At 27.9% G+C, this 17,190-nt stretch overlaps 2 protein-coding genes across 2 annotated transcripts; one reads left to right on the top strand and one right to left on the bottom strand.

Moving 5' to 3' along the window:
• Positions 1 to 531: 531 nt before the first annotated feature.
• Positions 532 to 5,075, top strand: OCT59_011924 (uncharacterized protein; the record flags this gene model as incomplete). The annotated part of the gene is made up of 15 exons (XM_025312951.2): positions 532 to 1,262; positions 1,508 to 1,705; positions 1,805 to 2,140; positions 2,229 to 2,442; positions 2,513 to 2,567; positions 2,635 to 2,724; positions 2,805 to 2,891; positions 2,958 to 3,408; positions 3,488 to 3,548; positions 3,628 to 3,672; positions 3,757 to 3,846; positions 3,916 to 4,053; positions 4,125 to 4,327; positions 4,426 to 4,793; positions 4,896 to 5,075. Exons 1-15 carry the CDS (start codon positions 857 to 859, stop codon positions 5,073 to 5,075), a joined length of 2,922 nt encoding a protein of 973 aa, XP_025188393.1. The 5' UTR covers positions 532 to 856.
• An 8,070-nt stretch (positions 5,076 to 13,145) lies between these two features.
• On the bottom strand, positions 13,146 to 15,771 carry OCT59_011923 (uncharacterized protein; the record flags this gene model as incomplete). The annotated part of the gene is made up of 4 exons (XM_025308975.2): positions 13,146 to 13,615; positions 13,727 to 14,751; positions 14,837 to 15,216; positions 15,301 to 15,771. 3 exons carry the CDS (start codon positions 15,769 to 15,771, stop codon positions 13,749 to 13,751), a joined length of 1,854 nt encoding a protein of 617 aa, XP_025188392.2. The 3' UTR covers positions 13,146 to 13,615; positions 13,727 to 13,748.
• Between the last annotated feature and the right edge of the window lie 1,419 nt (positions 15,772 to 17,190).

The raw sequence follows: 17,190 nt of genomic DNA, 5'->3' as shown, positions 1-17,190 counted from the left end.
CAATTTAAACGTGTTAACGTCAACGTAAAAAGATCTTGTACTATGTCATTTCGATGCAACAAATACTTTATTAGACTTTTTTAGCGTTGTGACTCAAGGGGTAACAGTACATGGTCCGGGTTCTATCAGTAAAGTCTGATTATTATTTTAACAAGATGAAATAAAAAGAGTGATTTTTTTCAAAAAAAAAAATTTTTTTTTTTTTTTTTCCTTAACAATAGCAAATACTATTGTATAATAAATATTTTTCAATTCGGTCAGTATTTTTTAACTACAGATCATGTCAAAAAACGTATTAGATCCAAGCTGCTTGTTTTTTATTGATGATGCACAGCAAAATGCGATGAAACGCATAATTGTGATTGGTTTAATGTATATGGAAATTACGGAAAAAAAAATTTTTTTTTTTTAGTAATATGATATGATTCATATTCATATCCTAAACTTTTTTTTTTCGCCACGTATCACGTATACTATATAAATTCCTTAAAGGGGTGATCCAAAAAAAATACGTTTTTTTTTTCTTTAGTATTAAACGGTAGTTGTTGGCTGAGGAAAAAAAATTATTTTTTTTTCTTGCATACTGTTGCACCCCTTGAGGAATTTAGTTGCCTCATTTAACGACCAAAGAAAAAAAAAACTTTTTTTTCGGCAAACGATAGTTGTTCACGCGCGAACAACTTTTTTTTCTTGTTGCCGAGTTATTGAAATAAAAAAAAAAATTTTTTTTTTTTTTTCTTACTTGAACCTTTCTTGGTTCACCCTTCAAACTTTGGTGACTTTCCTTCTTCTGATCAAACTAAGAAAACCTTTTCTTCTACTTTTTTTATTACGTGCTCGGTTTATAAAGTGAAGTATGGTTAGTCCAACAACTGCGCAACCTGACAATAATCTCGCTGGTTCTAGTGTTGGCGGTGTTAATCTGATCAAACCTACCGGTACAAAAATTAAAAGTGATTTGGAAACTAATGGATCAAATATAATTCGATCTTCTGTTCGACAACCGTCAGAGCAAGTTAAAGAAACTGTACAACATAATAATGAGAATCAAAACTATATAGAAAATGAAACAACATCAAAAAAAATAATACCTCCTCCGGCTCCAATACCGCCTGTAAACGTGTGGAAGGCAAGGATGAGTGCCCAAAAGTCGACGGATTCCCCAGTTTCCAATGATAAAAATGATAAAGAAAAAGATGTAATAGTTGATAGTCGTAAAAGAACAGACAATCAAGATAATGATCACAATGAGTCTTTTGATGGTATGTTCAATTAAACTTACAGTTTTTTTTAATTATGAAGATGATAAATGAATTTTATCATGTATTACGTTCATTACATTCGAAACTTATAGTTTCTTAAAAAGTTTTTTATTTTTTTTTTCTTTTTCAAAAAGTGGTTCGTCAATTGAATCATTTATCATAATTGTGAGAAGAGAAATAATTGAATTTAAAATTGATAAAATTATCTTTTTATTTTTTTTTAAAAAAAAATAAAATTACAAAAGATTCTAGAAAATATAATAAAAAAGATTCAAGGAGAACGAAATCTTCACCAATATTACCACCATTGGAAGATCAAACAAGCTGGCCTGCTCCCGCCGAAGTTTTAATTAAAGATAAAGAAAAGGAAACGGTCGATTCTTCGGAAAAGAAACAAATTAATGACTCCAATGCCAAAAAAGAAGAGAGTTCTTCTAAAAAAGGTTTAATTTCCTTACTCTTTTTTTTTTTGTACGATCCTGTTAGATCGTTGTCAGTTGATTTGATTTGATATAGTTACTAATATTATAATTTTTTAAAAGGCAAAGATAAATGGGTACGGTATATACCGAATATTACTCACAATACTCCATTACCCGGTCATGAACGATCAAAACCTTCTCGTCGTCGTAGTGAAGATCACGTTGGTCTTCGAGAACATCGAAAATCAAATGATAGGCCTAATAATAATAATAATAATTCTGAAGCAGAACATAATCAATCACCCAGAAATACTAGTCCTAGTAGACGTCGTGCTAGTGTACCTCCACCAACAAGGGATTATACACGTCGTTATTCACAGTCAAATGATAATAATGGGCAAATTGGTCATCACATTAATACTAATTCACATTTTCGTGGTGGAAGAAGAGGAAGAGGTTAGATTTGATGTTATTACACCATCTAATTAATTCTCCTTTATTTTGATTAAGATATTTAACAAGATAATACATTTTCACAACTTAGGCCGTTCTTATAATGGCGGACGCGGACATCCACGTTCAGCAACAATATCATACTCAACAGGATATGGACATCATAATAATGGACATCATGGTCAACACGGTAACAATAATCACCATGGTCATCATGGTACACAACAGTATAACAATTTATATGGATCAAAAGTCGGCGTCGTCTATGATGTCACATTCCTAAAATACTATATTTTACAACAAATGTAAGTATTTTGCAACTTATTCATTTTATAATATAAACATTTTTAATTCGTGGTTGCTTTATATTTTTAGAGAATATTATTTTAGTATTGAAAATCTCTGCAAAGATATATATTTACGAAGTAATGTAAGTCCCCTTTATCGTTTATACTGTAAAATTTAATTTAATTAATATTTTATTCCTTTATTCATAGATGGACTCTGAAGGTTATGTGCTTATTTCCTTGTTAGCCGGTTTTAATCGTGTAAAGGCTTTGACGATGGATGAAAAACTTGTCCGTGAGGTACATGTTATTTTCATTTTTTTTGTTCATCCTCTTAATTGTAAGCATTATTAGCTAATTAAAATTAATTTGAATTTAAGGCGCTCCTCATTAGCTACACTGTAGAGGTTAACGGTGACAAGGTTAGAAAGAGAGATGGTTGGAAAATTTGGCTCTTACCGAAACAAGTAAGTATATTTTGTATTAAAAAGATATCAAGGAGCTATTATTGATTTGTTTATCAATATTTTAAGAACGATTTGCCCGAGGATGGTGAACAACAATTTTCAGAGCAAACAATGATGGATACTTCAAATATTCATAATCAACATGAGATTATTGTAGAAGAAAACAATTTATTACAAGATGAAGATGAAAACAAGGAAAACCAGGAAATGCCAACTATTCCGGAAGGAAATTCCGAAGACAATTCTACTAATACTGTTAATACTTGGATTTCTCAAACAAAAAAACGTTCGCCTCATATGACACCAAAATCTCCCCGTGACTCTCCAAAGCAAACTTCCGTTATTGTTGATGAGGAGCTTTTCCAATTTGATGAAGATTGGAACGGTGATTCGGGGAATAATATTCAAAAATATTATGCAACCTCAGATGAAGAGGATGAAGACGATGATGAAGTTGATGATGATACTGTAGAAAGTATCATAATTGTTACACAGAAAAGGAGGGATAAATTGAACGGTTAGTTTTATTACTATATGTAAGAAAATATATATATAATTTTGAAATTAATTACATTGTATAAAAAAAAAATTATTAGAAGAAGTCATTGAAATAATCAATGAGGGCCTACATCACTACGAACATGACTTACGCAAAAAGTGTGTATAATTTTTTTATAATCATTACTTAAAATGTCTTATTTGTTTAAATAATTGTATTCATTTTGTCTTGCCTTAGACAAGTTAATAGTACTTCTGGTAATCGTAAAGCAGATATAATTAGGTAAATTTCTATTATTTTATTACTACTAAAAATGAAAATTATAGTCTTCACATTAATTGAATATTTAATATTATTTGTTTTTAGTGAAGAAACAAAGTCACAAGAAGGCACACCAAGTTTAAATTCTGAGACAAATCACTCGAATAAAGTTACATCAGAAAATGACAAAAAAAGGTATGTTCATTTCCGTATTAATAAATTATTAGCTTGAAGGTTAACTAATTTCCAATAAATGCATTACAGCAAGAAAAAACCGGCGCGTTTCTGGCCTGTTAAAGGTACCCCGCAGCTTCCACTTGGTGCAAATGCTAAGACTAACCATAGACACATACCTGATACACGTCAATATTATGCTCAGGATGCTGTCGGTTGGGTACTTGGGTAAATATTATAACTGTTGATATGGTTTTTTTACGTATTTATAATGCTAATTCGATAAATGAATTATGTAGGGATCATCTTTCCGAGGGATCATCGCCACTCGCAAATGGCTCACCTCTTATCAATAATAATTGTTCTTCAAATGAACAATTATCATCTTCGGCAGATTTGGCACGTTCGTTCCCTACTTTTCAACATCCGAGTCATGAATTATTAAAGGACAATGGATTTATCCAACAAAAGTACTCTAAATACCATATTAAGGCTTTGAAAGGTTTACAAGATAGTTCCAACTTAATTACTTTGAAAATTTTAATTATAGATGATGCATATTTTATTAATTCCATATCTCTATCTATTTCGTTATTTCAGAACGCAAACGACAGGGAATCGGACAATCACAAGAGATGAATACTCTCTTTAGATTTTGGTCTCATTTCTTGCGAGAACATTATAACAAACGTATGTACTCCGAGTTTAAGAAACTCGCGGTTGAAGATGCTAATTCTAATTATCGTTATGGCCTGGAATGTTTATTCCGGTTTTACTCTTATGGTCTTGAGAAAAAGTATCGCCAAGACGTATTTGATGATTTCCAGGAACTGACATTAAATGATCACAAGAATGGTCGTCTTTATGGCATCGAGAAATTCTGGGCTTATTTATATTATAGAAAAGATAAGAATAAGAGAAAGATCGAAGTATGTGATCAATTAAAGAAAACATTAGAAAAATTTAAGGTAATTAAATTGGTCATGTCTTATATTTATAAATTTCCTCTTTTTTAATTTATTATTATTATTATGAACTAAATAAATACACACCACTTTTTAAATTATTAGGATATTGATGATTTTAGAATTGCTCAAAAGTCAACGCATCCTAGTTCAATGAACAACTTTTATACGATACCTAATCATCATCATGTCAATCATGCAACAACAACATCACTGTCATCTCCCTTAAATAACTCGAACACTATGGATAATTTTCCACCTGTGGCATTAGCCACTTCACGATAGACTCATTAAGACAAAGTATTAATTAGACAAAAGGTTAATGGGAAATGATAATGGGATGAGAAGAGTTGTTTTTTTTGTATTATAGCAATTAATGAATGTGGCGGGTAAATTGGCGTTAAGTCTCTAATTCAAATTGCAACTTATTTTATTTTGTTTATGATTGACTTTGCCATAAAAGCAATAATAATAATCATAGTTTATATGTTGCATATTTTAAATATTTTATTATTTTTTTGTTTATTGTAGTTTCTTATTTGCAAATTATTTGGGTTTATCATCTCGAGAATTTTATTATATTCGGTTCTTGTATTTAGTTTTTTTTTTTGCTGTTTCGACTTTTTTTTTAGAAGTTCTTAAAAACATTGTCGCATTCTTCGGAATTTTTTTTTTCTTTTTTTTTTTTTTTTTTTCTTCCTTCCTTTCATAGGCCCTTGCTTACTTTTCCCCTTTAATTTAGAAAATTTCTCTTTAAAGAAAAAAAATATTTTATATATTAGCTATTTTATAAAACATTTGATTAGGTTTTGGATTTTTTTTCGTAATGAAATTTTCAAAAAAAAATAAAAATAAAAATAAAAATAAAAAATAAAAATATTCAATGCATGATATATGTATTGAATATAAAAAGAATAATGAATTTTCTTTTACTAAAGAATCTTCTACTTCTATACTATTCAAGATTGTATAAATCATATGAAAATTTAAGTATTTTATACACGAGTAATACTTTGAGATCTACGTTGTGATGATCATCACTAAATTAATTACTCACCTGAAAATCTGTGACAGTAATGACAGTAATGTAGATAGCCCAATTATTTCCAAAAATGGATTTAACGGAAAAAAAGTTTTGGCAAATAAGTCAAATTGACCTTTAAAATGTCTTTGCTAAGCAGGATTTTTTTTATTTTGCATCAAACACTTATTTAGAAATATTTATTATCATAAAAAAACTTTTACTAAAACTTAGAATAAATAAATAAATTTTTAATTAAAATAATATTTGTTTTTTAATTTTATATATATATATAAAACAACGTTTCAAATTTTTAAATTAATAGTATAAAAATTTGTATATAAATAATTTTTAACTCTTTCAAATAACTTTATATTTAATTAAATTGTGATAATTTTTAATTATAGAGTTTAAAATTATATATTGAAATTATCAAATAAAAAATAAAAATCTAAGTTATTTATTATCCATATATAAAATAAGTTATTTTATTTTATAAAATACATGTAAATATTTTTTTTTAAAATATTATCAATTTACAAAAATATTTAATAATAAAATAATTTCTTTTTTAAAATAAAATTATTTATACTTTAAACTAAAATTTAATTATATTAAATTTTTTTAATCAATTTTTTTAATAACTTTTGTAACAATTTTTTTTTTTTTTTTTTGACTAAAACTTCTTTTCAATTATATTATTTTTTTATAGTATTTTTTTATTAATTTTAGTATACTATTTTCAATATAAATTACTATACAGTTAGACTTCCATATAGTTACTCTCTATATAGTTAATATAGTTACAACTTTTTATAAGCACAACCCAGATTTTATTATAATAAAATTATCTACAAATCAATTATAATTAATCATATCATTGATTTAAATGTACATATTATTTACAATTTTCTATTAAAATCAATAATTCTGGCCATATATTATAATTTTACAAAATCATATAATTTTAGATAAATAGCCTGTAATTTCCTTATTAGAAAAATTCTGTAATTCCAACTAATATTCTTTACTAAAAATGGCTAATTTTTTGAAATATTTTTATAGACCTAGATATAATGGCTTTTAAAACAATTGTGCAATTATTTTGTAAAATTTTTAAAATATATCAAGATATACTTGAGGTATTTTTGAGATTAAAATATTTTTTTTTGTTTTTTTTTATTTATAGTATATCTGGTCAAAACTTTATGTTACATTGTGTCTGTACGAGATATTAAAATATTAAAATAATATCAAAGTTAATTATATTATAATAATAAAATAATAACAAAAACATTAAAAAATTATTGTGATATTATTTTGAGTTATTTTTATAGATCTAGATACAATATAATTACAAAATAATAACAAAAATACAATAAAAACATTTTGATGTATTAAATGTATTTTTGTAGTATTTTAAAATTATTATAAAATCATTTCAAAAAATTGGCCATTTTTAGTAAAGTACTATAACTTTTTCTAGTAAAGAAATAACTAAATGTATGACCAAAAAGTTGCTTTTTATACATATATTTGTTTATATAGTTTATGTATAGCATACAATAAAAATTAAAATAAAATGAGATAATGCAAATCGAATGTTTATTGTTAATGTACTACAATAATTTTTAATGAACATCACATAAATGTACATTGTGATGTTTGACGAATAGTCCAATATATATAGGTTTTTTGATATACATTGAAAAGACTAATATACATTGAATGAACATTTTTCCTGTGACTTCCTGATGTTATCAGTAAAAATTTTACTTTTATATGAAATCTTACTTCAGAATTTGCTTAAATTCTATTGGTTAATTAATTAAAAAGAAAAAAAATCATAATAATGTAATATAAAATTTCCTTTTATAGTAGGATCTTTAAAGAGTTTATATGTAAACCTTACCTTAAGCAATAGGTAACCTATCTTAATACACTCCCCTACAATAAATTACCGGATTTGACAAAATTTACATAGCAATTTTCACATTGCATATAAATTTACGAATTTTTAATAAAATTCAGTCAGAATTTTTTTATTTGAAAGTTGATCGTAGATAGTTTTTATGTATCAAAATAAATAAATATAATTAATTATAAATATAAAAAAATTTTCTCATTGCAAAAAATTATGAAATTCTCACTTTTTTTTAGCAATAGGTCAACTCTTTAAAATTTTAGAAAAATTTTCTTTATTTTTTAATACAAGAAAACTACAATTAATTGGCTTTCAAATAAAAAAATTTTGACTGAATTTTATTGAAAATTCATAAAGTTTTATATAGCCCAAAAATCAACAATTTTACTAGTAAATCTTATAAAAATTTGTAATTACAGTCAACTCTCTTTATAGTCACACATTTGGGACAGTCCATATTTGGTGATTATAAAGAGATGTGACTATATAAAAAATTTCTTATATTTGTATATCATAATTCCGGCCAAAAATTAACATAATTTTAGCCAGAATTATACTTAAAACTTTATTGTATCGTAACTTCGCCAATATTAATCGTAGAGAGATGATCTTACCGCCATTCGATTCGTCTTGATGAGACGGTTCTAATGGTATAAAATACGTCGAAATCCAATCACTAGATTAATTTCCGAAATTAAAAAAATATTAATGGTTTTTGTGTAATAACTCTTCCAATATTGATCCTAGAAAGACGATCTTACTACCATTCGATTCGTCTTGATGAGACGAATCTAATGGTATAAGATACATCGAAATCCAATCACTAGATCAATTTCCGAAATTAAAAAATATTAAATAGTTTTTAAGTAATAACTCCGTCAATATTGATCACAGAGAGATGAGCTTACCACCATTCGATTCGTCTCGATGAGGCGATTCCAACGAGCTATAAATCGTCTTTTTATAATCACTAGGTACCGAGAAATCTAGCAAAATGTTAAATGGTGCAGTAAACGTAAATCAAGAAATATTATAATGCCGACGTTTAACATTTTGTTGAATAACTCGTCAGCCAGTGATCGGAAAAGGATAAAACTACCACCATTCGATTCGTCTCAGTGAGACGATTCTAACAAGCTATGATACATCTTTGTACGATTATTAGATGCCAAGTTATTTAATATATTCTTTATATAACTGTGATTATAAACGGTTCTTTTTAATATAAGATTTTTGAGGATAGGTGTGATAGTGACTATAGATAGATTGTGACTATATAGGATAGATTTTAATAATAAAGTGTTTTGAACATTCAACTGGTGTGACTATATAGTAGAATGTGACTATAACGGGAGTGACTATAGAGGGAGTTGACTGTATTTTTTTTATTTAAAACCTCACCTTATTATAATTATATTACTAGAGTACTATGTTAACAGAAATTTAGTACATTGATCACTTAACAATCTAATTATAATAAAAAGAATTAATTTTTAAACAATTTAACAATTTTACATTAGATAATGTATTTGTATTGTACTGTATTTATAAATAAATTTACAATATTTTACAATTAATAAAATTTTAAATATATTAATAATAAATAATATATATGTTAATAAATTAATACGGGAAACTCTTTCTGCTGATCGCATGAACTATTTTTTTAACAAATTTTCAGCAACGTATTTTTGATAAAAGTACATAAAAAATATGAACCTAAAGTACAACTAGATATACAGGACGTCAAGTCTTTATTCAACCTCTTTGGCGACAAGGAGTTTTACCTCTTATTCAAAAGAACACTTGAAATTTATCGTTTGACTAATGCAACTGGTTTGTCTTAAACCTTGGAAGAAATAAATTTCAAAATACATAAGCATTTATTAGAACTTGAATCTCCTTTCAGTGAAAAACTTGAACAACTTGGTGTTAGTGATAACTACGATGAGCTCTTATTTCTTTTCTACACCTTCAAAAACTTTTGGCATACCCTCTTCTATGAGGCTGCGAATAACTTTATGAAATAATTGCAAAAGGAATCATGTGCTCAACAAATAACAACAACATCATCCAATTAAGTACTGGCACAGCTGGATAATCACTTGATGGAAATAGAAATTTTAGAGGAGCCTAAACACCAATCACCAGGTGTACCCCTGTGACATAAACAAAATTGAATGTACAAGCTTAGCCATATACTCCAAGAGGAAAAAAGCGCGTGATATACATCGAAGTTTCAATTATAAGTTCCTTGGTTCTAGCTTCCGTTCAACTTCCGACTTGACCTCCACCATCCTCTAAGGCCGATAAATGGAACACTCAACAGACTTTTAAGAAGAGTAGTACAAAAGAGAAATCATAGCAGTAGAAGATTAAGAAGTCCAAGCTTACACCAGAATCCTGCTTACTTATTATAAGATAGGTCACCTCCAGGCTTAAGGTAAAAATCATATATAAAATTCTTTGCAGATCCTACTATAAAATTTTATATTATATTGTTATGATTTTTTTCCTTTTTAGTTAATTAACCAATAGAATTTAAGAAAAAAGTAAGGTAAAAACTATTAGTAAAAGGCCAATTTTTTATGGTGACCTTTATTATAAGTAAGCGGCATTCTTACACCAGAGAAAATAATTTTAACTGTCATCGACCAGATACGTACCATAAGATAAGATAAGATAGTGACTAATGAGATAGTTATTTACAATATCCTCTCCACCATGCTGCAACTCGATATCCTTACAAACCTAAGGAAATGGGGTCAAGTAATTGCGTTTAAAATCAAGACGCAAAAGAAGTATGTAACTGTGACTATGTCTATCAACTTTAATGAGTGAGCTTTGCACAATTGGAATGATGGAGTATAAACTGCTCTGTTCAGAGGAATGCCTGTCAAATGGTTCTCTACGTCCTGGTCTTTGAAGCAATGCAAAAAGCGTGAAAGATTTCAGGCTATTGTGATGGATGTACTGAAATCTGTTACTAACAATATTGTTTAACTCAATTAATGCTATCATAACTGGATGGTGCTTTAGTTTTTAAGATTATTCAAGATTGTGGGCAAAGGAAGTTGATTGTGTATTTCAACACTTGGATGAGTTTGGATAAAACTCTTAATACAGATTTCACCTTCTAAGAATTTAAAAGTGTTTGGACTAGATATTTCTTGTTCACCTTGAATTAGATTAGAAATAGACCACCAAAGAAGACGGACTTTACTTAGAAGTAGAACTAAGAGAAAACTCTGAATGTTTTGCAGAACAACAGAATAAGAAGGGAAGTCTAATAGAAAAATGAAGCAATCCACTTAGAATAATAAGGGCTTCAACAGCAAGGATAAACTTACAATTATAGCTGAAATTTGGACCTTGCTAAGATCACTGGCCAACTGACGGGAAGACTAGGTCAAATATGAAGTTTTAGGGATGAATAGGAGTGCTTGCTACCATATTTTATATATTAACCCTTTTTTTTATCCTGTTTTTTTTTGTTAAAGTCCTTTTTTTTTGTTTTCTGTTTCGTAATAGGTCTTATGGGCTTTTCTGCTGAAACTGAGAAGAGGGAATTTGTTCTCTCTAGTTATCACATACATACGTAAAGGCAAAAAGTAATTTCATAGCAAAATATCCGTTTGACAGTGTATCACGCGAGGTCTTTGTAAAAGGATGATGAGTGGTTTAGAACTTAATAAATTAGTTTAGAATTATTGTATATTTCGTGCTTGTATTTCAATTTACTTTTATTCTAATAAAGTTTCAAATACACTGCAGTTAGCAAAAAAAAAAAATAATAAATTAATACTACAATTAAAGTTAATTATCATATGATAACTAAAAACACTATTGCTATATGTGTTTTTAATATTGATATATGCATTTTTATGCATTATATACATGTTTTTAAACTATCATTATTTACTATATATGTATAATTTTACATTTAAATGAATGTTATTTCATGCATTTTTTGATATTTTTAAGTAGTGTTGATTGATAAAGAGTTCATTTTCCTATCTTTTTTAGCATTAAACAACATATGGTATTTTTCAATACTTTATATGTCTATTTAAAACTGGCTAATGATGGATTTTAAAAAACAGATATAATATAAAAAAGTATAAGACTAATTTTAACTAGAGTGATTTAACCTGGATAATTTAACATACTTGTAAATTTTATGTAATTATATAATTTTGCCCAAATTTTCAAAAAAAAATGTAAATTATGATTACAATAAAAAATAAGAAATATTATCAAAAATATAAGAAAAATTATAATGGTGTAGTTAGCCGAAAATTCAAGCAAGCAAAGCAGGTAAATTTTTAAAGCTAACAACATCCAGCCGAAAAAAAATTCATGTTGATTTAGAATATTTTATTGGTTCAACATCTAACTATTTTCAGCTGAATATTTTCGGCTAAATACACTTTTTTTAAATAATAGTATAGTTAGCCGAAATATCCAAATAGCAATCAATATGAAATAATGACAAAATTTTATTTATTATAGAAAACAAGAAGTACATAACATTACTATACTTATTTTTGGACAGTGCATTATTATTTTTTATTAAATAAAACTACAAAATATTTGTTATTTTAACTTATTTATTTCTGTCCAATCATACCTCAATATTAGATTTTAGTAATTTAATTGTAAAAAAGAAATATTTTTAATATTTAATTGTTCTTTAAATTAATGAATAGTCTATTTAACCATTAAAACTATAACAATACAATTATACAAATAAAATAAAAAAGGAAAGTTTTTTTAAGGGATTTGAATTGTATTTGAAAATATACATACATTATTTTATTTTTTTAAAATATTTTTTGTTTTAATTTAAAGTCTTATATTATTCACTATCTTTGACAAATTATAAGTTTTTTGCATTATTTTTTATTTTTAATATACAAAACATTTGAAAAAATATTTTAAAAAACACTTAGAGACTGACAAGAAGTTATATATTCTATATTTAGTTTGAAGATTATTTTGTATATGTACGATGCAATTTAACCAATTTTAAGCCAGAAGTAAGAAAATTTCGGCCAGAATTATGGATTCAAAAATCATTAATTTAGCCAATTAAACAAGTTTAAATTGATTTTAAACTTTGCAAATGTATTATATATTTGAAGAGGGTGCTATTGCCATAATAAAGTGAATTAGGAGGTTACATGAGCAATGACTGCTATTTGGATATTTCGGCTAACTACACTATTATTTAAAAAAAGTGTATTTAGCTGAAAATATTCAGCTGAAAATAGTAGATGTTGAATCAATAAATTATTCAAAATCAACATGAATTTTTTTCAGCTAGGTGTTGTTAGCCGAAAATTTACTGCGCCTTGGCTGAATTTTTCGGCTAACTACACCATTATAGAAAAATTGGTTATTATACTCTATAATATCTAAATAAATAAAATTTATATAAAGTGAAATGAATAATAATAAAAAAAAATATTGATGTAAAATATAAATTTGATCCAGAAAAGCAAGTTATAAAAAAAATAGAAAAGTGAGAAATATTAGTAATTGGTAATAATTGTGGAAATTGAAATCAGTTATTAAAAGGTTAAAGTTTGAAAATATTAGTCAAAATTAAAAATATCAAAATATTAAAATGTAAGAATATAAAAATTATATAATAATTTATGTTAAATTTCTATATAATTACTTTCTAGTATATAAGAATATCACTTTTTACTTTTCATATTCAAATTTAAATTTCGAGTCACGTGTTTCGAGAGTTTAAAGATACACGCTAAATATTAGGATTTATAGGTTCAAAACTTTCCATTGGTTTAATGCAGAGAAGCATGTTTAACAATTTGGTAATTCAGAATTTTGAAATGAAAATTTGGGCATTTCCAACTCTTTTTATTACACATAACAATTTAAATTAACAAATTGACCCAAACAAAAAATTAGTTTAGATTCCAATAAATGTATAAAAGGTTAAAAAAAATTATTTGTATTCCTAACCTATTTTATGTTTTCGAAAAAGCTATTTTGGAAGAATTGGACCAGAATGAACAACTTCTGAATCGGTTTGTTCTTGATATAATTTGAAATTTTCAACAAATCTCGCAGCTAACGAATCTCGGGTTTTAGTGAAAGTTTCTTGAGGACCTTTCCAAGTTTTTGAAGGATTCAAAATATCTGTTGGAACTCCGGAACATGATTTTGGAATTTGAAGATTAAAGACATCGTAATTTTCATATTCTGCTTTAGTTAATTCACCGGAATGAATAGCATCAATGATAGCTCGAGAATATTTAAGTTTAATACGCTCTCCTACACCATATGCTCCCCCGTTCCATCCCGTATTAATTAACCAAGCATCAGCTTTATGATGCTCCATTTTGTCTGCCAACATTTTAGCATATCGATAAGGATGTAATACAAGGAAAGGTTGTCCAAAACATGCGGAGAAGGTAGCCTCTGGTTCTGTCACTCCCTCTTCAGTACCCGCAATCTTTGCGGTATAACCGGAAATAAAATGATACATAGCTTGTGATGAAGATAATTTTGATACTGGTGGGAGAACTCCGTAGGCGTCACATGTCAATAAAATGATATTCTTTGGATGATCTGATGAAATACACGGTATTTTTGCATTCGGAATATACTCGATTGGGTAGGCACATCGAGTGTTTTCCGTAAGTGAAGAATCGTCATAATTCACGACTCTGGTATGTGAATCGTATACAACATTTTCCAAGACCGAACCAAAACGGATAGCATTGAAAATTTCTGGCTCTTTTTCGGAAGATAAATTAATACATTTGGCGTAACAACCCCCTTCAATATTAAAGATACCGTGATCTGACCAACAATGCTCATCATCACCAATCAAGAAGCGTTTTGGATCAGCGGAGAGCGTAGTCTTTCCGGTACCGGAAAGACCAAAGAAAATTGAAACATCTCCATTTGAACCTTCATTTGCAGATGAATGTAATGATAAAACGTTATGCTTAACAGGCATCAAATAATGCATTACAGTGAAGCTATTAAGGAGAAAAGGCGAAAATTAAAATTTAATTGCAGTAATGACGAATATAATTCATGGATTCTAAAAATTCTTTCACTTACACTCCTTTTTTCATTTCACCAGCATATTCAGTACCAAGGATTACCATTTCGTTCATATGGAAATTGATGGAAACTGAAGTAGTTGAAGTCATACCAGTTGTGTAACGATTTGCTGGAAAAGCACCAGCATTATAAATAGTGAAATCAGGAGACCCATAAGTTTCAAGTTCTTGCGGAGTAGGTCTTATTAACATATTTCGCATGAATAGGGAGTGGTAGGCGCGAGCTGAAACGACACGAACCTTGATGCGATATTTCGGATCCCATCCGGCAAAACCATCAAAAACATAAATACGTGAACGAGTATTCAAATAATCAACAGCGCGTTCACGATTGATAAGGAAAACATGTTCTGGTAACTTAGTGTTAACAGGTCCCCACTATTAATCATATTTATTAGTACACAATATTTTTTAACGCGATGTAAATGTTAAGCTCAAGTCTCTGGTGGAATCTATACTAACCCAGATATCATTAGTTGAACCAGGTTCGTCAACAATGCGTTTATCTTTTGGAGAACGACCAGTTTTAATACCAGACGCTGTTACCAAAGCCCCAGTTGAAGAAATTGCAGAACCAGTTTCATATTTTAAAGCATCCTCATATAATTGTGCAACTGAAGGATTCCATTGAATATCTACACGGTCATAATCGATATGAGCATTTTCGTGAAGTTCTTCTTCGACTCTTGTATGAAGCATTGTGCTTGTTGAAGAAAAAGGTTTACTAACAGTGCTTTTTAAAGCAAGCTCTTTTAATAAATTATAGGAAGAATGATTATTGACTTTTATCGACTTAAAATTATCAAAGTTATTATTGGTTTTGAATTTGTAAGACTTTGAGTAATTAGCTGTAGTAAATCTTTTTGAAGCAGAAGCATTAATAAGTCGAGTTGAAACTTGATGTTTATATACAAGACGGCGTAAAGAATTCATGGTTATAAAATATATTTTATCTAAACCGCCCGCGTTTACTCGAATGATAATTATTTAAACTAGAACTGGAATGACAAAATATTATGTTATATCAACTAGTCGCCAAGTGGCAAGTATAATAAGATAGACGTAATATAAATAGCTACTATAAAAGTAAAATGCATAAGCTATTTGTATGATTATCGGAAAAGTTCGGCGGAGCATTGGATTGGAAAACCGCTCAATTAATTTTGCCATTAATGAAAACTCCCTGAAACAAGAACAATTTTTTTTTGTTCGCCCAACTTTGGTCTATCATCCGATTTTTTTTTCTCACACATTTTTTTTTTTTTTTTTGTGAATTAGAATTGATCGACAATTATTTTTCCGGGGCGGGATTGCTTATGTAATGTATAGCTGTTGTGTTATCCGTAATTGTCCGCCATGTGAAAAAAAAATTCTATATCGGAACGGGCCGGAACGGATAAATACCGTATGCTCTTCATTATCCAATCGGAACGGAACGGAATATCACTCATGACCTACTTTATAATTATAAATTTTCCGAAATACTAATAAGATTGCCTGCAAGACATCCGAAAATGAATTGGGGCTTTTTTTAAAAAAGCTTATACCGAATTCAGTAAATCTTAACCTTTTTGATCTAACCAAATTTAAAATTTGTTCCCCATATTTGATTTTCATTCAATTAGTGTTATATGAATGTTTACGATATATCCCGAAATTGCAAAAAAAATAAAGAAATTTGGCTGGCAGTAAAAATCGGAATAAAGTAAAATGGCTCTGAAATTTAAAACCGATTTCATGTGGTTTTTTACATCTGTAACGTCACTTTTTTCAAAAAAAAAAAGAGAGCGCCTTTTGTTGAAGTTGATAAAAAACCAAAATTGGACCATTTTTCCAATTCACATTTTTAGCTATAAAGTTGAATTTAGATAAAAAAGAAGTTATACTAGCCTCATCGAATTACAGTTTACCCGTGCAAAATTAATATCCATATTAGGCTGAAAAATCGATCATTTTTACTAGTACTGTATATATGGATTGAATTGATCAACTATGGGGGTTCTTTTGATAGTGATCTGATTGGTCAAAAAATGTCCCATTTTGATGAGCTAAAAAACCACTTTTTTCTTCAATGATCTTCATTGATATTAAAATTGAGATAAAACGCTCAATTATCATTTAAATTTAATTTACTATTAGTATAAAAATGAGCAAGATTTTTTAATATAGAAAATTATTATTATGCAAGAATTACCCAAGTTATCATTATTATAAAAAAAAATAAAAAAATCTGTTGCTTAATGTCAAACTATGCTTGAGCTTATAATTTTATTGATCTCGTTATTGATTGTGATACTTGAACGCAATGACATCACTATCTGATCTGAAGGAGATGCTTGAGAACGGCCTATA

The sequence above is a fragment of the Rhizophagus irregularis genome, chromosome 2 (genome assembly GCF_026210795.1).
Source record: "Rhizophagus irregularis chromosome 2, complete sequence".
In the NCBI taxonomy this organism is placed as follows: domain Eukaryota; kingdom Fungi; phylum Glomeromycota; class Glomeromycetes; order Glomerales; family Glomeraceae; genus Rhizophagus; species Rhizophagus irregularis.
The sequence above is the reverse complement of the archived record's forward strand: the minus strand, read 5'-3'. Positions and strand labels throughout refer to the sequence as shown.